Here is a 22,373-nt window from a genome sequence, read left to right on the forward strand (position 1 = left end):
CTTTTGCTTCTCTTGTGTTCAGTCAGGCACTTTATTTCAGGAAGTACACACTATTATGCAGTGCTTAGAGTTTTGTCTAGTGAGAATTAGCTATCAGCATAAAGGTATCTATCCCAAAGAGTCTGTACTGATGTTAGGTTTAATTTTCTTTTCAACACAAGAGGGTGGGGAGAATGAACCGCCAAGCTATTCTCCTCATTCCGAATGTAAAATTTAAAAAATTATGTGTTAAACAGAGAACAATAGATCACTACAGTGTTTTAACTTTGAATTCCACTTATTTATATATATATGTATACACAATAGGAAATATGAAATATAATAATAGAAAAATGAAAAAAGTGTCAGTGTTTGCTAACCATGAGCTTTTACTACAAATAAAGAGTGAAACAGCACTAGGGCTGTCTGCCTGATATCACCTCAAATTTTTTATAGCCACATTGGCATTCTGTCTGTGTAACAAGTGTAGCGATGACTTCATTCTCTAGGATGAAGGATAATGGATCTTAACCTTCCTATCACTTCCCTTTAACTCAAAGCACTAATGCAACTGAAGGTACATATAAATAAAATTTTATGAAGGGAAAGAATGGCCCTGTGAAAGTTTAACCTCCAAATCACCAAAAGGTACAAAGTACAATATATCTCAGAATCACAATTAACAAAGCCCCTGCCACAAAGCTTGGATGGAGAGCTGCCAAAAATTTTTTTTAAGGAAAATCTAAACTTTGAAGAACTTTAGGGTTTTTTTCCACAACTATTAAAGAAAAAAAAAAAAGCCCTAATGGTAAACAAAACGCCACCAACTCAAAACAAAGCACTGTTCAAAGGCAGATGATTCACTTACATTAAATCTACTAATGTGATCTTTCACATTAATTAATGTGAAACATCTTACCAACTTTATCTCTTTACCAACTAATTCCGGTTTTCCACAAATAACATATACAGTTGAATACTGGCATTCTTGAAAACAGCACTTGACTATATCAAGTTGCTTCTTCCCTAGAATAGTTACTGTTCCTATCTTTTGCCTTTCTTCTCCACTCACTGATATTTACCACGCTGTGCCCCAGAACATGAACATCATTTGACAAGTCACATTTGGGCCCAGAAAGTTTGCAAAAACCTTTTCAAATACATGTCAACTGCGGGCAGAAATTGAGCGGGGGGGTGTGGTAATTGATTGTCATATTAGATTTAATATTTCCCTTTCCAAAACAGGTAATTAGAAACTATCTTCTCTTTTACTTTGCCACTTCTACGTAAATACGGCACCATTCTCAAGGCAAAGCTGATGCAGAAAACACACATCCACGCCAAGCGCGCGCGCACACATCTCCTTCCCCTCCCCCCACACACATCACAGTGGCTGGAGACAAGCCCGCAGCCCGGAGACAAGCCGTCACCCAGGAGCCCGAGAGTGCACCACCCTCCATTGAGACTGTCACCCCAGGTAACCGCACACAAAGCGCGCCTCGCTAGTTCACAGTCACGGTGCCAAGGTACTTGGACGGTAAGTCCGTGGCCGTCCACCTTCACACAGAGCGAGGCAAACCCGCAACCCCACCCGCTCTCACTTTCTCCTCCAGGAGCACCTAACGCGCTCGCCCACCCAGGCGGGCTCCCCGCCGGGCCCCGGTCGCCGCCGCTCCGCGGCCACTCACCCCGTCTGCAGTCGCAGTAGCCCCAGTCCACCTTGCCGCGGGCGTCCCCGTAGAAGCACCAGGGTCTGCCCGCGCCGTCCGGACTCCGGCAAAAGTTGTGGCGCTGCCCTCGCAGTTGCGCCCAGCCCGCCGGGGGCGACAGCGCGAGGAACGGCGGCACGTCTGCCCAGCGCAGACAAGGAGCGCCGGAGTCTGTCACGTTGGCCCCGGGCGCCCCGGCGGGGCAGTCCCCGGGAGGCGGCCGGGTCATGCGGAGGCCGTGCGCGCGCGAAGCGCGGAGCGCCGGAGGGGGGTGCAGGACGCGCGGGAGAGGGGGCGGCGGGGGCGTCTTCTGTGGCCGCCGCTGAGTGGCAAGGTAATAAGGGTCCTGGGGACCCCGAGAGGGCGCATGGTGATAGCGGTGGTGGAGCGGATAACCGAGGACCGAATCAAAGCTGACCACGCCGGGGAGCGCCCCGAGAATCAGAGCCACCGCGAAGTGGGGGAGCTTCATGGTGCCGGAGCCGCGGCGTCTGGTCCATGCTCCCCGGCTCCGCCGCTTCTGAAGGGGAGGCGGGGGAGGCGCTGCGCGTCCCCGGAACCCCCGCTCCAGCCCCCTCCCGCCCTCCCGCGCGCGGACCGCCTCCCGCCGCGGGGCCCGCTGCCGCGCCCCTGCTCGCTGCGCTCGGGAGCGGTCCCGGGCGGGGAAGGCGTGCGCTCCGCGGAGCCCTGGCTCGTAGAGAGGACCGGCCAAGAGAAGGCGCCGACCCGGGGACTCTGCCCTCTGGCGGCGGGCACAGGCGCGCGGTCTCGCCCCGGAGCCGGGCTCCGCCCTGTCCTTGCCGGGCTCCCGCTGTCAGCGCGCCGGGCCGGGCCAGACCAGCTCGCTGGCACCCCGGCGGCCTCGGGGTGCCTGAGCCAAGTCCGAGGGTGCCCACGCGGGGGACGGTCTTGGCTGCTCTTTGCCAGCAGCCGACACCACCACAGCCTTTCCGTCTGGCGGCTGCCAAACCTGCCACCAGCCCCTGCAGCCCACCTCTCCTCCACCCCTTTGCCGCGCTTCATTTCCTATGTTTTGAAATATTTATAAGTGTGGATGGGTTTAGTCCCTTGAAGTCCCGGGGTAAAAGCTATCAAAGCCCACTTGGAATGCCGAAGCCATTTTCCTGAGCTGTGAGCTCCTCAAGGACAAGACCACATTTCGTTTCCTTTATCTCCCAGTGCTTAAAACTTAAAACCGCGGGCCACACTTATTAGGCTCCAATAAACATTTGCTGAAATTAAATTCCTGAACCGACCCAGGGAAAGCAGGTCGAGCCTTTCTACTTCCTGCCACCCACTCTCCACCCGGTGCCCTGAACAACACCAGTTGTTTGGTTATTATTGGGATTCAGTGAAGCCCTCTTAATACCAAATTTCCTTTCTAGCCAGAGAAGATTTCATCCGTCCGGGTCTCCATCCTATCCAAAAAGCCCATCCCTCTAACACCTGCCTCGTTTTGGCCGAGCATGGGACTTGAGTTAAGCCTACTCATTTGCCTCTCCACAGTGGACTCTGTCCACCGGCAACTCTATAGCTGTTGGCTCGACCTTAGGAAAGCCTTTTCAACAGCTCCCCCGATTTGCACTGCCCCACTTCCCCGGCCAGAAAAAAAAAAAGTTGGTTTAGAATCTTTTTAAAAATCCCTGAAGCTGGATGTTTTAGGGATTTCCCCCTTCAGTTGTTCCTGACTATGCCACGGAAGTTAAACAAGAAACAAGGAAGGCCAATAAAAAAGGTAATGTTTTACATCCTGGCATAATCGTGTTGAAGTGTAGGGGAGACCGGCTGCCCCACAGTATACTGTTGTTTAGTCGCTACTCTTTTATGACCCCATGACTCTTTTGTAGCCCACCAGGCTCCTCTGCCCATGGGTTTTCTCAGGCTAGAACCCTGGAGTGGGTTGCCGTTTTCTTCTGCAGGGGATCTTCCTGACCCAGGGATCCAACCGGAGTCTCGTGCATCGCAGGCAGATTCTTTAGTGCGGAGCCACCTGGGAATCCCATCGTACACTCCTCTGAAGAAAACTTGAACATTAAATGTTTATTGTTAAAACCTAGTTTCAGTTAGAAACTGAATTAATTTCCTACCCCCAACTCAAATAATCTTAGTTTAACCATTCTGAATCATATTACTGTTTTCTTAATTTTTCACCCCTGTTAATGAAATATCTGATTTTTACTTAGAGAAGTGGACAAATGAACAATATTAGGCATCCAGGAATGTGTTTATTAAATCTTTATTCAAGATGTTTTTGCTCCAGATGCTTTTACCCACTGTTTCATTTTTTTTAAACTTACACTTTTCTGATTCCAAAAGCATAGTTAAAACTGTACTTGGCGAAGAAGAGTAAAGTTAAAATACATATTTGGGGGAAGTTGATTTACTTATTTTAGTAGAGGTCAGCAGAATTCACCAATCACAGATTTTTTCTTTTTTTTTTTACTTAACCATTGATTTGTACACTTTATTTTTTTAATTACTTCTTTATTTTTATTTATTTGTCTGTGCTGGGTCTTGGTTGTAGCACATGGGCTCTAGTTCCCTGACCAGGGATTGAACCCAGGCCCCTACAGTGGGAGCACGGAGTCTGAGCCACTGGACCATCAGGGAAGAATCACAGTTTAGTCAGTTCAGTCGCTCAGTCGTGTCCGACTCTTTGCAACCCCATGAACCGCAGCACGCCAGGCCTCCCTGTCCATCACCAACTCCCAGAGTTTACCCAAACTCATGTCCATCGAGTCAGTGATGCCATCCAGCCATCTCATCCTCTGTCGTCCCCTTCTCCTCCTGCCCCCAATCCTTCCCAGCATCAGGGTCTTTTCCAATGAGTCAACACTTCGCATGAGGTGGCCAAAGTAGATTCCGACAAATCATAGATTCTTTGTCTATAATAGGTGACAGTTCTAAAAGGAATCACCCCTTTTCTTCAAAACTGAGTCTCCACCTTCTGCCACTCACATGATGGTCCAAGAAAGGCTCGCCCTGGGATTCTGATCGGCCCGCTTAGCCCTGCTTCTCTCCTTTCTCTGCATGGCTCCTACACCCAGGGCTTTCACACTTGCTGAGAGTCTGGAGGCAGACCTGGTCCCAGTGTACCTATGCACCTTGGAGAGAGGAAAATAACAAGAAAGAAGTGAGTAGAAGAGAAGATGGTTGGAACTGAGCTCCCAAGAATAGGGACCCTGGTGTGGCCTCTTCTCCAGCCCGTTTTACACCTAAGAGGAACTGACAATTTTCCAAGGTCTACTTAACAGTTAACAAGTTATGAAGCTGATTCATACGAAGTGGAGTTATCCACAGAAAATTCCACATCTGGATGTAATCGCCTCCATTTTAAAGCGTACCCTTTCCGAGATGATAAAACAGCATGTCTGTAATTGGACTGTGAAGTCAAGGGCCTCGATTTGGGTTTTGTCCTCTATTTTACAGGGAAAGTATGACTTAAACAGACCTGCTCTTTATGTATTACTCCGCCCTCCTGCTAATCTCTTCCTTCCCTCTCTTCCTTCATTCCTCCTGGCTGCTACCAACATGCAGATGTTTAGGATTTCCAATTCCCCATCCGATGGAATGGATTCCCCTTCCCTGATTTGCGTTTCTCCCTCCTGCCTCTGTCACATTACACTGCCTGTGTTGGGGGCTGGGGGAGAAGCCTCCCTCCACCCCGGAGAACCACCACCTAGCCACCGCTCCTCAGCCGCTCCTCACCCTGTCACACACAGCAAAGCCAAAGGAAAGGGGGCGGCAGCTCCATCGTGTTACAGCTGCAAGAAGCCCACTGTGGATGCTTTCTCTGCTTTCCAATCCCTTCAGCAGCGCTAAAGGAGCCAGGAGAAGGAACAGAATGAAACAGATGACACTTGGCAGGCATTTCCCAGCACAACCCTTCAAAAGCCCCATGAGGTCCCCCAGTCTCTCTTGTCACCTCTGTAACCTCCAGTTCCATCAAGCAACCTGGGTGACAAAGGCTCAAGAGCTCAACTATCCCCAGCCTCCCAGCCAAAAACCTAAAAAGGGAAGTGAAGAGGGGTGTCTCCCTGCCCACCTCACAGCAGGGAGGAGGTGCAGCCTTGGGGGTGGAGCCGGGCGCGAGTATTGAATACATGTGCATACCTGCACTTTACTGTGGCAACTGTGTTATATAGGGACATTTGGTTTTATGGTCGTTTAGGGGATCATTATGCTTTACCTACATAATGGACTGAATATACAGAGTTCTAAAACCAATACACCAAATAACTTGGATAAGTTCCATGTACAGTTTGGGTACTGCCTGTATTTGGAAAAGCAAAATGCAGTATTTACTTGAACAATTCCAAGTGCAAAAATATTGTTAAAAAAGAAACACTGGGCATTGTTCTTTCACATAAAAGCAAAAATATATTAAATAATATCAATAACATAAGTCCATGTCTAGGGACTGTGGAAGATTTAAAATTATAAGACATCATCAGGCCTTTGGTCAAGGGGGGGTGGATACAACAAAAGAACATATAGTATTTAGTTAAAAGTTCTGGAAAATAAAAGAAAGGTCCAGAAAACAAGTAATGAATTGCTAAATGAATGGCACAGTGGTTTGGCCAAAGGGGCTCTGCTTGACTCATTGTATTCATAATGCTTTTAAGAGGCATTTGATCTCTATTTTCCTTATTGTTTTAAATAGAATTTTATAAAACAGAATACTTTTTTGTTTCCATTTATTTTAGAAAGTTCATCTAACCTTGGTGTAATCCCTACCTGGAAATTAATTCTGTAGGTTCATTTTCAGGCTTACTCAAATTATACATAGGGTATATGAAGAATATAGATGTAAATGTATAGATTTTCATTGTTGTTTTGTTGCTAAGTCATGTCTGACTCTTTTGTGACCCTATGGACTGTAGCCTGCCAGGCTCCTCTGTCCATAGGATTTCCCAGGCAAGAATACTGGAGTGGGTTGCCATTTCTCTCTCCAGGAGATCTTCCCGAACCAGGGGTCAAACCAGCATCTCCTACATTGGCAGGAGGTTTCTTTACCCCTGCGCCCCCCCAAAAGAAAAAATGTTATTTTGGCCTTGAAATATCTTAAGCAAGTTCCCTTAGTTTCCTAAGTCAAAGGCTCAGCATCTTCAAAAAAGGGATAGTAATCATGTTTCCAAGATAGATCTGATGGGGGGAGGTAACTGAGATAATGCCTATAAACTGATGAGCAGAGCACTCAGAAAGTGCCAACTATAATGCGGTAGATTAGCCTCAGTAACTGCCTTTGAGTTTTAACTCCTCAGAGTAAGTCACTCTGTGAAAACCTGCCTCCACAAAGCAGAAAATCCCCTCCCTACCACGCCCCTGTCCCTTGCTGCCCCCCAGCATCTCCCCTCTAAGATGGAAGACAAATATGCAGCCACCCTAGCTTCACTCCCCTGAACACTAGTCCTGTCTGATGGGTTTTCTCTCTCCTCATCCCCACAGGTTTGGTCCCTGAAAGCCAAGGCACTACGGACAAACCCGAATGAACTTTCTGGTCAACCCATCACTAGATATTTTGAGTTAAAACTCTTTTCCTGAGCCGTCTGCCTGAGGATAATGAGTAGTTTTCAAATCTCTCAGTTGCAAGTGAGCTGTGGTCACTTGTAAAAGGAGTAAACAGATAGAAAGAAAAACCTGGCTAGAACTGTTTGCCGGTGATCTGGGAAGCACAGAATCTCCGTGTTGAAAAGGACTTAGAGCCCCAACTCTGTCAAATGCAGGAAACCTTTCTAGAATTTCCTAACAAGTAGACTTCCAGGTATTTTTTAAAAACTATGGGTGGGGGAAATTTCTACTTGGAAGCTAGCTCACTCTGTCTCTAGAAAATCCAAATTGTTAGGAAAATCTTCCCATCTACTAAGCCACAAGTTGCCTCCAGGTGGAAACCTACTTTATCCAGCTATGATGCTGGTTATACTCCTACTGATTTAGAGTCCAGCAGACCTGGGTTCAAATCCCTATTAAATTTATTAGTTTCCTGGCCTCCGGGGGGGGCAGTGGTATTAAAGAATCTTTTCTCCCCAACTTCTTTCACGTTCAAGAAAGAGATCTCCCCATTTGGAGTGTGCAGATCCAAGAACGGCAATTGATTCGCATTACTGGACTCCCTTAATAGTATTATTGTGGGAGGTATGAGTCTGTATAAGAATAAATGTTCAATGTCCTATTTTCCCTCCTTTTGCTTACTGTTTTCCCTACTTCATCACTGGAATCTTAGGGACCATAAAGTTGAGATTTGGACCTGGGTTGAGGTTGAAAGAGAGGGAGAGAAGCAGTTTAGCTGTTTAGTTGTTTGCCTACCTGGTGGCTCAGATGGTAAACAATCTGCCTGCAATGCAGGGTACCTGGGTTCTATCTCTGGGTCAGGAAGATCTCCTGGAGAAGAGAATGGCAACCCACTCCAGTATTCCTGCCTGGATAATTCCATGGACAGAGGAGCCACAAAGAGTTGAAGTCATGAAGAGTTGGATACGACTAAGTGACCAACACTTCCACTACTACTAGGAAACTACTTTGGGGTTTGGGATCAAAGCCTCAGCTAATTGTAAAAGTCTGCATTTGCCCGGCTTGTATCCTATGCATCAACGTCCTCCGGGGAACTCATTGCCTGAGGATGGGAGAGGGTGGGAGTGGAGATAGGATTTAAGGGTCCTGGCTCCCCACTCATCCATCAATCACTGCTAACCTCTTCGAAAATAGAGTTTCCCTGTTTGTAATATGGAGATAACTCTATTTTACGAAGCTGCAAGAATTAGAAACAGTATATTAAGGTCTGGACAGTGAGCACATGACTATCATTTAAGTATGTAAAGACAATTATCAGGACAAATATGGCAGTAAATGGCAACTCATAGAATTAAAAACAATACCTCAGATATTATTTACCCATTGCAGATTTCAATGGAAAAAAGTCACTCTTATTCCACATACCACACTATGATTACATTAACTTTTCCATAGCTGCATAATATGTGGTTGTTACACAATAAACACAGTCACTCTTGTATTTGAGTTTACTCTTTTTTGTTTGTTTGTTTGTTTGTTTTGAGTTTACTCTTAAACTTTTGTCTGTCTGACAGAATTCCCCATAGCCATTAAAACCCTGTTCAAACTATGAAATCTTCCCTAATCAAATTCTGCTGTTGAAATATGGGTTAGCCTGGCATGCCGTACACACAGAATTTCTACAGTCACAATCACATTGTTCCAGACTTGTTTTCATTGTAAAATCCCCAATGCAAAGAATTATGCATTCTATAGTGATTGGTCCTTACATGAAGCCAATAGGCGATGGAGTATTATTTGGCACTGAAAAGAATTACTCAGCATGAAAGATGTGGAAGGATCTTAAAAGCATATTACTAAGTGAAAGAAGCCAATCTGAAAAGACTATATACTATACGAGTTCAACTATTTGACATTCTGGAAAAGACAAAACTGTTGAGACAGTAAAAAGATTAGTGGCTGCTAGTGGTTGAGGTGTTGGGGCAGCAATGAACAGGCAGAGCATGGAGAATTTTTAGAGCAGCAAAAATACTTCATACGGTACTATAATAATGCATCCACGTCATTATACATTTGTCCAAACACATGGAATGTATACCACCAAGAGTAAACTGTAATATAAACCATGGACTTCGGACGATTATCATGTATCAGTGTAGGTTCATCAGTTGTAGCAAATATGTCACTCTGGTGGGGGATGTTGATAATGGAGGAAGCTATGCATGAGTGATGAAGAGGATATATGAAAATCTGTGTACCTTCCCCCTCAGTTTTGCTGTAAACCTAAAACTGCTCTAAAAATTTTAAGTCAAGTTTTTAAAAATGTCACCCAATGAACAGTGAGCAAATGAGATCCTCAAATAAAATGCAAATGAGCTTTTAATGCTTTTTTATAATATGATAGTGTAGTGTCTACAACAGAGACCACAAACTAGCCACCACCAAAATGGACATGCCATCTAGATATATTTTGTTTAGTGAAATGTTATTTTAATAATTGAACTTTATGTATTATTTAAAATCAGTAGCTCATCCATGAAATTATGGATTACCAGCCTTGTATGTGTGCATGTTAGAAAGCTTTTGACTGCAAGTAAAAGACACTTCAACTCAAATTGGCTTAAAGTCAGGTATTTTCAAGGATTATATGATCCCATTCAGTAGGAAGTACCAAGCAATCCAGGTTGATTGTTTCGGTGCCTAACCACACCTTTGAGGTGGCAGGCTCTTCATCTCTCTGTTTGGCTATCTGAGTGTTGGCTTCATCTTCAGACTGCCAACAAGGAACAAAACATTACATCTAGATAGAGGTCATGTCCAGAAGAAGAAAAGAGATTTGTTCTTTCTGTGCCCCTTTTCAGGAGCAAAATAATCTTTCCCCAGAGGCTTCCAAGGATTTCCCCTGACACTTTGTAGGCCATTCCTGGGCCACATGCCTGCACCTGTGGCTTCCCTGGTGGCTCAGTGGTAAAGAATCCACCTGCCAGTGCAAGAGATGCAGGAGGCACGAGTTTGATCCCTGGGTCAGGAAGATCCCCTGGAGAAGGAAATGGCAACCCACTCCAGTATTCTTGCCTGGAGAATCCCATGGACAGAGGTGGCAGGAAGGCTGCAGTCCATGTGGTCACATAGAGTCAGACACAACTGAGCATGCATGCACACCTGTTGCTGCAACAATCATTGACTGAAAGGATAGACTGAGCTGTGATTAGCTTGGACTAATTATGTGGGAACTTGGGAAGAGATCAGCTAATGTATACTACAAGTTGAAAAAATCAAGAGCTCTGGCACTATCACAACCCTAGTTCCCACACAGTGACAAATGTCTATGGCTATTTCCATCCTTAGACTTAGGGAACGGTCCTCAATTCACCATGGGTCCTACCTGCCTGGACTTTGTAAGCATTTGAGTTTACTATACCTGGTTTATACTTTTTTATCTGGCAGCAGCTTCATGCTAAATTATGATATTTCACAGATATTTTAGCCTATGGATTCTGGAGACACATGATAAATGTCTACAGTGACATGATAGTGTTTTGTCCCACAATTTAGTGGTTTAAAACAATAAGCATTTATTATCTCACAGAGTTTCTAGGAGTCACGAACTTGCGAGTGGCCGAACTGGGTGTTTCCGGCTTAAGACGTCTTACGAAGCTGCAGTCCAATTGGTGATGGGACTGCAGTTATCTGAAGGCCTGGCTGCACTAGAGAAATTGCTTCCCAGATCACTCACAGGCTGTTGGCTGAAGGGCTTAGTTCCTCAGCACATGGAATTCTCATCAGGCCATTCACAATAAGGCATTGGCTTCCACCGGGGCCAGTGATCCAAAAGAGCAAGAGCGTGACCAAGACAGAAATCACGAAGATTCTTATGACCTAATCTTACAACTGATACACTGTCAATTCTGCCATATCCTATTGCTCACAGAGTAAACTAACTGTGCTACGGTGCAGGAGGGGTGTGAGTTCCAGGGGGTGGGGACTGCAGGGGGGCACTCTTTGCGACTGGCTACTATAGTTGCATTCTGCAAAACTGTTCTATGCAGGAAATTTATATATATATTTTGGAATTTATAAAGTACTTATTTATTTGGCTGCATCACATCCTAGGTGCGGCACACGGACGGGATCTTTGTTACATTGTGCCAGATTGTTGCAGAGCCTGGACTGTCTAGTTGTGCCCACAGGCCGGGTTGTCCCGCAGCATGTAAGATCTTCATTACCCAACCAGGGTTCGAACCCGTGTACCCTGCATTGCAAGGCAGATTCCTAACCACTGGACCACCAGAGAAGTCCCAGACAGGGAATTTAGACAGATACTTACTTGCTGTGTGACTACATGAATTTTCCCAATGCTAAATATCTTGGAAGTGCATTGTCAATTAAACAATCACTTCAGTGAAACATAGGGTCAGCTGTAAGCAAAGGTGTCTTAATATCCCTAGAATTACATCTTCCACTCTACATTATAAGCTAACTCAGTCTTGTTTTTTATCTGTCTGCAAGGGGAAAAAAACCAAAAGATTTTATCAATGAATTCAGGGCTCCAAACTCCTAGTAAAAGACTCCCAAAGTGTACCAGCTGCCTGATAAGACTTAATGTATCAACCAGTGTGGAGATATTAACATTGTAACAGGGACAAAAGAATGCATGGAATGGACAAAGGATTATGGGCTTTCAGGCATCCCCTGAACTGAGTCCCAGGAGAGCAGGAATTTGGATAAGGAGGAAGCCTCCTGCAATTGTACCACATGTAAGGCTGTCCCTAAGATACTGATAAAGAAAAAGAAACATGAAACGAAAATAACCCTGGTTTAATTTGATGAGAGCACTTCTCAGTTGCCTCAGTGGTGAAGACTATGCCTGCCAAGCAGGAGACCACAACAGATTTGATCCCTGGGTTGGCAAGCTCCCCTGGAGAAGAAAATAACAATCCACTCCAGTATTCTTGCCTGGGAAATCCATGGACAGAGGGGCCTGGTGGGCTACAGTCCATGGAGTTGCAAAGAGGCAAACACAACTTAGTGACTGATCAACAACAGCAATAACAATTTGATGAGGAGATCACAAAACTTCTCAGTTAAATTGTATTCGCCACAACTCCCAGAATTTTGTAATACAGTGAAGTTTCTTGTCCAAGAAATTTAAGCTTCACACATTGCTGTTGCCTTCCTACACACCCTCAAACCAAAAACCCCAAAGCATTAAAAAGGCTCACACTCTTGCATAACACTGCTATAAGAACTAGAGACAAAATATGCTCGTGGAGCTGAAATCAGAAAGAATTTCTTTTCTCCCCCTTCCATAAAACAGTTACATTGTGAAGTACAGTTTGCCCTCATTTGGAGACTGAAAGATAACAGTTTTGAAACAGAGATTCATTGGCAGTATTTATAACTGAGTTGTGTAATAAACTCGGGGCATTAAAAATATGACGCTACTCTAGACTAGTCTTTATTTTTAGAAGGCTTAGAAAACCTCTATCCAGTGTTAAAAGTCTCTACATATGACGAAATGTTCTTTGCTATCCCATGGTCATTAGGAAAATGAAATACAGTCAGTCAGTCAACAAGAAAAACAATACTAGGCACACAGTATCAGTTGTGTTGGAGCTGACTCCTGGGCCCGAGCAAAGGCAACTTCATGGATGTTTCTGGGTTCCATCTAGGAACCTGAAATAAGAAATGTTAACTAACAAGGTTTTGTTCTGTAAAAGAACAGCTATTAATGTAATGCTTATGTCTTGTGGACTGTTTGTCTTCAGAAATGTTTTAGGTAAATTATTTCAGAGACTCAACAATAACTTTGAATAATATTAACCTTTGGAACTTAACTAGCTCAACAGGGCATAAAATAATGAAGGCAGAAAGAAGAAATCTGTTAAGAAATCAATCTCTTGAAGAGTTTCAAAATGCTCCAACGCTGGAAATCAACACAAAAATCTGAGCAATAGCATTAGTTTTAAGACTATAAATAATGACATAATTTTGGTTCTTGATTGTGATACATAATAGTGTTTGAAAGTTCTGATTTTATACTTCATAATTTTCTATATTCTTTTATTTTCAAAATATTTTTGATAAAGATTTACAAAGAAAGCACAGAGGGCACATTTAGTGGAATCCAAGTGAGCACTTAAAAATACATTATTTTTCATAATGAATTTTTCTCAAGTTGTTGGATGGATTTGTGCTGGGCTTATGTAAGCTATTGAGTGAGGTACTGGATCTTATTCATTTCTGGATCCTCGTTACTTAGTATAAGCTTCTCAATAAATATTTTCACTGACCCTAGTCTCTTATCTAGTTCTCTTGATGGTTAGTTGTTTACCTTTGTGAGATGGTTGCCTAGAGTTAAATGCACAGAAGGCAGTGAAATGCAGAGTTTTTTCCCTGCAAGTTAAAAGAGTTTTTATGGAAAATGTTAATAAAAACAAAGAAACTGACTTTATTTAGAACATTTTATTTTGCTACAAATATGTATCTTCCCATTATATTTTCTTTTTCATGCCCTTAGATGATAGATTGGATTAGCAATTCTAGAGGGACTGTGACCAAATAATTTTTAAGCATCTGGAGATGAATTTGAAGCAATGACAATTTTTTTAAATGTTTTTGGTGATCAGAGTAAATCATATGCTTTGTTGCTCAGTTGTGTCCGACTCTTTGCAACTCCATGGACTGTAGCCCGCCAGGCTCCTCTGTCCATGGGGATTCTCCAGGAAGAATACTGGAGTCAGTTGCCATGCCCTCCTCCAGGGGATCTTTCCAACCCAGGGATCGAACCTAGGTCTCCCACATTGTAGGCAGATTCTTTACCATCTGAGCCACCAGGGAAGCCCATCATACAAGTGCAAAATCAATCATGGAACTCACACAACCACACTGTATCCCTCCTCCTATTTTGCAAATACTGGAGAATGCTGCGATTTCAGTTTTTATAAACTTCACTCTAGTCCACAGGTCTCATGAAGTTGCAGGATATTAAACAATCTTAAGAATGATACTGAATGAAAAAGAAGTTGTTCTATATAAATCAGCAAAAATGAACATATACAATGTTCAGGAAAAACAAGTAAATGGATCCAATATTTCAGGAAGTTATAAAGTTAAAAAAGAAATGTTATTAATAACATTGCTGTATTTAAAGAAGAAAGATATGGTATTAACGATGCTGCTGTAGATGGTCCCTGACTTATAGTGATTCAACTTAATGATTTTTTAACTTAATGGTAGTGCGATATGCATTCAGTAGAAATCATACTTCAGATTGTGAAGCTTGATCTTTTTTTCAGGCTAGCGTTACATGGTATAATCTCATGATACTTAGTAGGAGCAGCTGCCTTCACGATCACGACAGTAAACAACCAACATACGTTAATAACCATTCTGTCTCCACATAGCCATTCTGTTTTTGACTTTCAGTACAATATTCATATACATGAGCTAGTCAACACTTTATTATAAATTAAACTTTGTGTAGATGGTTTTGCCCAACTGTGGGCTAATGTAACTGTTCTGACCATGTTTAAGGTGAATGAGGCGAAGCTCTGATGTTCAGTAGGTTAGGTGTATTCAATGCATTTTCAACACACAATATATTCAACTTACATTTATCGGGATATAACCCCATGGTAAGTCGAGGAATCTCTGTTGGCAGTCGAGGAATATCTGTATTTCAAAGATAAACTCTTATTCTATAAACTTGACTATTCCTAAATCTAAGTGATTCCGTAGGAGTTGAGAATTTTTACGGTTGCTTACTTTAAAAACAGGGCTTCCCTGGTGGCTCAGTGGTAAAGAATCCGCCTACCTATGCAGGAGACTCAGGTTCGATCACTGGGTTGGGAAGATCCCCTGGAGAAGAAAATGGCAACGCACTCCAGTATTCTTGCCTGGAAAATTCCATGGACGGAGGAGCCTGGTGGGTTATGGTCCATGGGGTCACAAAGAGTTGGACATGACTGAGTGACTGACAACACTAATACTTACTTCAAGGACACTCCTTGGTGATGATTAAATTAATGCAATAACAACATAATACCTGGCATACAGTAGGTTCTGGATAAATGATGGCTATTAATATTATGGCCAAAATTATTGGTATTAAAAAATAAGTACAGAATAGGACATCTTAGGATCAGGGGAGGTGCAATGAAAAAGAACAGGGCTTTTCTGTACTACTTTGTTGACTTTGGCCCCAGATCAGGCCATCAGACTGTCTTCTGAGATCGAGGTAAGAAGGAAGTTTGGACGTGGTTTACAGAAGTCACGGGTTCACTAACAGTTAGACTCAGCCTGCCCAGGAGCCAGGTTAACATTAGGCACTCTGGTTTCAAGTGGTCAATGCTTAAGAGCAAGCACAGTAGTCTTCTTCCAAGCAAAAATACTGATCCATAAACCTAAATGTTACCTGAAAGAACTCCTACACTTCTCTATTTATTTTGCTGTAAAGAAAGACAAAACAGATTGCTGGTTTCTGGAAATTTTAAGGAGCTCACCCTAGGCTTCTGCGTGATTTCTTGACTAGTATAATAACAGGCCAAAGGAATTGGTTTCTGAAAGGTGGCGGAGTAGAAGAACGTGCGCTCATCTTCTCCTGTGAGAACTCCAAACTTACACCTCGCTGCTGAACAACTGTCGACAGGAGAATGTTGGATCCCGCCAAAAAAAGATACCCCACATCCAAGGGCAAAGGAGAAGCACCAACAAGACAATAGGAAAGGCGAAATTGCATTTAGAATCAAATGCCATACCTACCAGAGACGCCCGGAGGGCTCAAACAAAACCTTGTGTGCACCAGGAGACCCCACAGAGACTGAGTCAGACCTGCCTATGAGTGTTTGAGTGTCTCCTGCAAAGGTACAGGTCAGCAGTGGCCTGCCGCAGGGGCAGGGGCTCTGGATGCAGCAGACCTGGGTATGGCATAAGCCCTCATGAAGGAGGTCACCATTAATCCCACCATAGAACTACTAGAACTTACACAGGACTGGGGACACAGGCTCTTGGAGGGCACAAACAGAAACTTGTATGCACCAAGACCCAGAAGAAAGGAGCAGTGACCCCACAGGAGACTGACCCAGACTTGCCTGTGAGTGTCCAGGAGTCTCTGGCAGAGATATGGGTCAGCAGTGGCCTGCTGCAGGGTCAGGGGCACTGACTGAAGCAGTGCTTGCAGGGGACTTTTTGCAGGAGGTCACCAATATCTTCATTACCTCCACCATAGTTTGGCCTCAAGTCAAACAAGAGGGAGGGAACACAGCCCCACCCATCAACAGAATATTGGATTAAAGATTTACTGAACATGGTCCCGCCCATCAAAACAAGACCCAGTTTCTGCCTCAGTCAGTCTCTCCCATCAGGAAGCTTCTATAAGCCTCTTATCCTTAACCATCAGAGGGCAGACAGAATGAAAACCACAATCAAAGAAAACTAACCAATCTGACCTCACGGACCACAGCCTTGTCTAATTCAATGAAACTATGAGCCTTGCCGGGTAGGGCCATTCAAGATGGATGGGTCATGGTGGAGAGTTCTGACAAAATCTGGTCCATTGGAGAAGGGAATGGCAAACCACTTCAGTATTCTTGCCTTGAGAGCCCCATGAACAGTATGAAAAGGCAAAAAGATAGGACACTGAAAGATGAACTCTCCAGGTTGGTAGGTGCCCAATATGCTACTGGAGATCAGTGGAGAAATAACTCCAGAAAGAATGAAGAGATGGAGCCAAAACAACAACACCACCCAGTTGTGGATGTGACTGGTGATGGAAGCAAGGTCCGATGCTGTAAAGAACAATATTGCGTAAGAACCTGGAATGTTAGGTTCATGAATCAAGGTAAATTGGAGGTGGTCAAACAGGAGATGGCAAGAGTGAACATCAGCATTTTAGGAATCAGCAAACTAAAATGGACTGGAATGGGTGAATTTAACTCAGATAACCGTTATATCTACTACTGTGGACAAGAATCCCTTAGAAGAAATGGAGTAGCCCTCATAGTCAACAAGAGTCCGAAATGCAGTACTTGGATGCAATCTCAAAAACGACAGAATGATTTCTGTTCGTTTCCAAGGCAAACCATTCAATATCACAGTAATCTAAGTCTATGCCCCGACCAGTAACGCTGAAGAAGCCGAAGTTGAACGGTTCTATGAAGACTTACAAGACCTTCTAGAGCTAACACCCAAAAGAGATGTCCTTATCATTATAGGGGACTGGAATACAAAAGTAGGAAATCAAGAGATACCTGGAGTAACAGGCAAATTTGGCCTTGGAGTACAAATTGAAGAAGGGCAAAGGCTAATAGACTTTTGCCAAGAGAATGCACTGGTCATAGCAAGCACCCTCTTCCAACAACACAAGAGAAGACTCTACACGTGGACATCACCACATGGTCAAGACCGAAATCAGATGGATTATATTCTTTGCAGCTGAAGAAGGAGAAGCTCTATACAGTCAGCAAAAACAAGACTGGAAGCTGACTGTGGCTCAGATCATGAACCCCTTATTGCAAAATTCAGACGTAAAATGAAGAAAGTAGGGAAAACCACTGGGCCATTCAGGTATGACCTAAATCAAATGCCTTATGATTATACAGTGGAAGTGAGAAACAGATTCAAGAGATTAGATCTGGTCGAGTGCCTAAAGAACTATGGACAGAGGTTCATAACATTATACAGGAGGCAGGGATCAAGACCATCCCCAAGGAAAAGAAATGCAAAAAGGCAAAATGGTTGTCTGAGGAGGCCTTACAAATAGCTGTGAAAAGAAGAGAAGCTAAAGGCAAAGGAGAAAAGGGAAATATATACTCATTTGAATGCAGAGTTCCAAAGAGTAGTAAGAAGAGATAAGAAAGCCTTCCTCAGTGATCAATGCAAAGAAATAGAGGAAAACAATAGATGGGAAAGACTAGAGATCTCTTCAAGAAAATTAGGGATACCAAGGGAAAATTTCATGCAAAGATGGGCACAATAAAGGACAGAAATGGTATGGACCTAACAGAAGCAGAAAATATTAAGAAGAGGTGGCAACAATACACAGAAGAATTACACATAAAATTATACACATGACCCAGATAACCACTATGGTGTGATCACTCACCTAGAGCCAGACATCCTGGAATGCGAAGTCAAGTGGGCCTTAGGAAGCATCACTACGAACAAAGCTGGTGGAGGTGATAGAATTCCAGTTGAGCTATTTCAAATCCTAAAAGATGATGCTGTGAAAGTGCTGCACTCAATATGCCAACAAACTTGGAAAACTCAGCAGTGGCCACAGGACTGGAAAATGTCAGTTTTTTTTCCAATCCCAAAGAAAGGCAATGCCAAAGAATGTTCAAACTACCACATAATTGCACTCATCTCACATGCTAGCAAAGTAATGCTCAAAATTCTCCAAGCCAGGCTTCAACAGTACACGAACCATGAACTTCCAGATGTTCAAACTGGATTTAGAAAAGGCAGAGGAACCAGAGATCAAATTGCCAACATCCACTGGATACGGAAAAAGCAAGAGAGTTCCAGAAAAACATCTACTTCTGCTTTATTGACTACATCAAAGCCTTTGGTTGTGTGGAACACAGCAAACTGTGGAAAATTCTACAAGAGATGGGAATACCAGGACATCTTACCTGCCTCCTGAGAAATCTGTATGCAGGTCAGGAAGCAACAGTTAGAATTGACGTGGGACAACAGACTGGTTCCAAATTGGGAAAGGAGTATGTCAAGGCTGTATTTCGTCACCCTGCTTATTTAACTTATATGCAGAGTACATCATGAGAAATGCTGGGCTGGATGAAGCACAAGCTGGAATCAAGATTGCCAGGATAAGTATCAACAACCTCAGATACACAGACGATACCACCCTTGTGGTAGAAAGTGAAGAACTAAAGAACCTCTTGATGAAAGTGAAAAGGAGAGTGAAAACTTTGGCTTAAAACTCAACATTCAGAAAACTAAGTTCATGGCATCCAGGCCCATCACTTCATGGCACATAGATGGGGAAACAATGGAAACAGTGAGAGATTTTATTTTGGGGGGCTCCAAAATCACTGCAGATGGTGACTGCAGCCATGAAATAAAAAGACGCTTTCTTCTTGGAAGAAAAGCTTTGTCCAACCTAGAGAGCGTATTAAAAAGCAGAGACATTACTTTACCAACAAATGTCCTTCTCATCAAAGCTATGGTTTTTCCAGTAGTCATGTATGGATGTGAGAGTTGGACTCTAAAGAAAGCTGAGCACCAAAGAATTGATGCCTTTGAACTATGGTGTTGGAGAAGACTCTTGAGAGTCCCTTGGACTGTAAGGAGATCCAACCAGTCCATCCTAAAGGAAATCAGTCCTTAGTATTCATTGGAAGGACTGATGCTGAAGCTGAAACTCCAATATTTTGGTCACCTGATGTGAAGAACGGACTCATTTGAAAAGACTCTGTTGCTGGGAAAGATTGAAGGCAGGAGGAGACAGGGACGACAGAGGACGAGATGGTTGGATGGGATCACTGACTCAGTGGACATAAGTTTGAGCAAGCTCCAGGTGTTGGTGATGGACAGAGAGGCCTGGCATGTTGCATGCCGTGGTGTCCATGGGGTGCGTCCATGGGGTGGCAAAGAGTCAGACACAGCTGAGTGACTGAACTAACTGACTGAAAGAAATTGAAAGAATTCCCTTTCCTCAAACTCTGGTGGATAATCTTCCTAGGCTCCCATGCAGGCTGTTCTTACCTTCTCCCTCCTTTCTCCAGGCCTTCTGCATCATAGCGACTCCATGAGAGGTATCTGTTGTTGTTATTTAGTCGCTAAGTTGTGCCTGACTCTTTTGTGAGCCCCATGGACTCCTCCGTCATGGGCTTGTCTAGGCAAGAATACTGGAGTGGGTTGCCATTTTCTCCTTTCCGGGTCTTTCCTACCAAGGGATCAAACCTCCATCTCCTGCACTGGCAAGCAGATTCTTTTCCACTTAGCCATCAGGGAAGCCCAAAGGTACCTGTGTTGTTGTTCAGTTGCTAAGTTGTGTCTGACTTTTTGACCCCCATGGACTGCAGCATACCAGGCTCCCCTGTCCTCCACTGTCCCCCAGCATTTGTTCAAGTTCATGTTCATTGAGTCAGTGATGCTATCTAACCATCTCATGCTCTGCTGCCCTGTTTTCCTTTTGCCAAGGTACCTGTATCCTTAGCCAATTTTTAATAGGTGACTTTTCCATCAGAAAAGGGTGGTATTACAATTAACGTGATCATTCAGTTGCATTTATTAATTTTTCTTAATGTCAGTAAACAAACTTTTATCATCTCTGTTACAAATCTCTAAATAAGGGGATGCTGTGTAGCCTGGTGGATAGCACACAGACTGTCAACCATAGGGCGTTATATCAAATTCTCCCCAGCCGTTTAACAACTCAGATCTTTGCTAGTTTCTCTTCGAGTTGCATCTGGAGGTGTCAGCACCACCTCAGAGTGATGTTGTGCAGGAATAAGAAAAATGCTGTGCTGGCTACTTCATGACCACTGAACAGATGGTACGTTTTCTGTTTTGTTTTTTCCCCCTTTTTCTAACCTCATCCTTTGTTCAATATTATTGAAGAACTAACAGTTTTTTCCTACCAAAGCATGTTGAGTCAAGATGCAGTTTTACAATCCAGACTAAAACAGAACAGTCAGGGAAGGCTGCTACACATCCTTGAGAACATGCTAACCTTTCAAAAAAAAACCAAAACCCTTACCCAGTGTGCATTTGTGGCTCTGAAATCTGGTAAATAATGTGTCGTTAATTAAAACCTCAGCTTCTTTGGGAAAGAACTGAACTTCCTTTGCCTTTTAAATTGGTAGACAAAGGAGTTCAGACCAAATTAAAGTGTTGGTAAGCCTTTGAAACATAAAACAAGTAAGATATTACCTCTAAGGACTAAATTATGCACTGATACTCTTTTGGGTTCTCACACAGGAATTTTAACTTTTTTTACTTTATTAAAAATCTAAGATATTTAGGCCATTAAATTTTATCTATGTAAGTTTGTTGTTCTTGTTTAATGAAGGTATCAGTGGTAGTCATTTCCCTCTTCCTCTTGAATTAGAATACCAGCTGTGGTGACTGTAACACTGTAGTCTGGGTTGATCCCTGGGGTTCCTTACCTACTGCTGTAGCCACAGCAAGGGTTTTTTTTTACCTTTCTTTCTGGAGCACATGTTTGTAAACCAAAGCTTGCTGACATTGAGTATCACCCAGGTTTTAGCTCTTGTCTTCACTATTATAGGGGCGCTACACCCAGGGTTGCCCTCTTTTCTCTACATCCTCAAAAATGCTGTTTTAATGGATTCTGTCTGATCTTCCTGAATCTTCTCTGGATCAGAATTAGCTTCTACTTTAATCTTCCCTTTAAATTCTCTTTACAGTTAAAGAAACTCCATGTGGCCTAGCCTGCGAACTTTGTCTTGGACTTTTTGTGCTTTGTTTACTTTCTTTGGCCACCTTCCTTTTCATTGCTTTTGTTGTTGCTGATTTCTTCCCCCACTGTATCAAGTTCGCTGATATTTCAGGCCTCTCATACTTGCTACTCCCTCTTCAAAGAATGCCCTTCTCTGGGTCTTCACAGAGCCACACTTCAACTCTTGGGTCTCAATCAGATACCACCTTTCCAGGTAGTCTCCAAATCTGCACCCTCTAGCTAAAAACTCATCATCACCCTTCCCCCAGGTCACTCGCCATCCCATTGAACTGTTCTCCTTCCTTGACAGCACCTACTGCTGTCTGAAGTGATCTTTGTCTTTAACTGTGTTTGTTGTCTGACTCCACACTCAGGAAGGTAAGCGCCATTAGGGCAGGAACCTGTCACTTCTGCTCTCCACAAAATCCCTGGTGTGTAGCACAGTTCCCATAGAGGCTTCATGAATAATTTCTTGAAGAAATAAGTGAATGAATCAATGACTGTCTTCATCCTCTTCTCCATCTACTTCAGTTCAGTTCAGTTCAGTCGCTCAGTCGTGTCTGACTCTTTGCGACCCCATGAAGTGCAGCACACCAGGCCTCTCTGTCCATCACCAACTCCCAGAGTCTACCCAAACCTATGTCCATCGAGTCGGTGATGCCATCCAACCATCTCATCCTCTGTCGTCCCCTTCTCCTCCTGCCCCCAATCCTACCCAGCATTAGGGTCTTTTCCAATGAGTCAACTCT

General features: G+C 43.6%; 2 protein-coding genes and 1 long non-coding RNA gene across 4 annotated transcripts in view; 2 read left to right on the plus strand and 1 right to left on the minus strand.

The window, feature by feature from the left end:
• Positions 1–2,437, minus strand: part of LOC145504830 (neurotrypsin-like) — a 74,946-nt gene extending 72,509 nt beyond the window's left edge. The window contains 1 exon segment of the mRNA XM_081486163.1: positions 1,668–2,437. Within this exon segment, the coding sequence (XP_081342289.1) occupies positions 1,668–2,160 (493 nt within the window). The 5' untranslated portion in view covers positions 2,161–2,437.
• LOC145505423 (uncharacterized) overlaps positions 1–22,373 on the plus strand; it is a 122,080-nt gene that overhangs the window by 94,412 nt on the left and 5,295 nt on the right. The gene's annotated exons all lie outside the window — the stretch shown is intronic.
• On the plus strand, positions 1,465–7,860 carry LOC145505640 (uncharacterized). Of its 2 annotated transcripts, XR_014053172.1 has the most exons (4): positions 1,465–1,516; positions 4,583–5,122; positions 7,137–7,452; positions 7,736–7,860. It is a non-coding gene; the product is annotated as an uncharacterized LOC145505640 (long non-coding RNA). The 2 variants fall into 2 exon arrangements; XR_014053171.1 differs by lacking the exons at positions 7,137–7,452; positions 7,736–7,860 and having other exon boundaries at positions 4,583–5,134.

The sequence above is a fragment of the Giraffa tippelskirchi genome, chromosome 1 (assembly GCF_054371585.1).
Source record: "Giraffa tippelskirchi isolate mGirTip1 chromosome 1, T2T-mGirTip1v1.2.pri, whole genome shotgun sequence".
Taxonomy (NCBI): domain Eukaryota; kingdom Metazoa; phylum Chordata; class Mammalia; order Artiodactyla; family Giraffidae; genus Giraffa; species Giraffa tippelskirchi.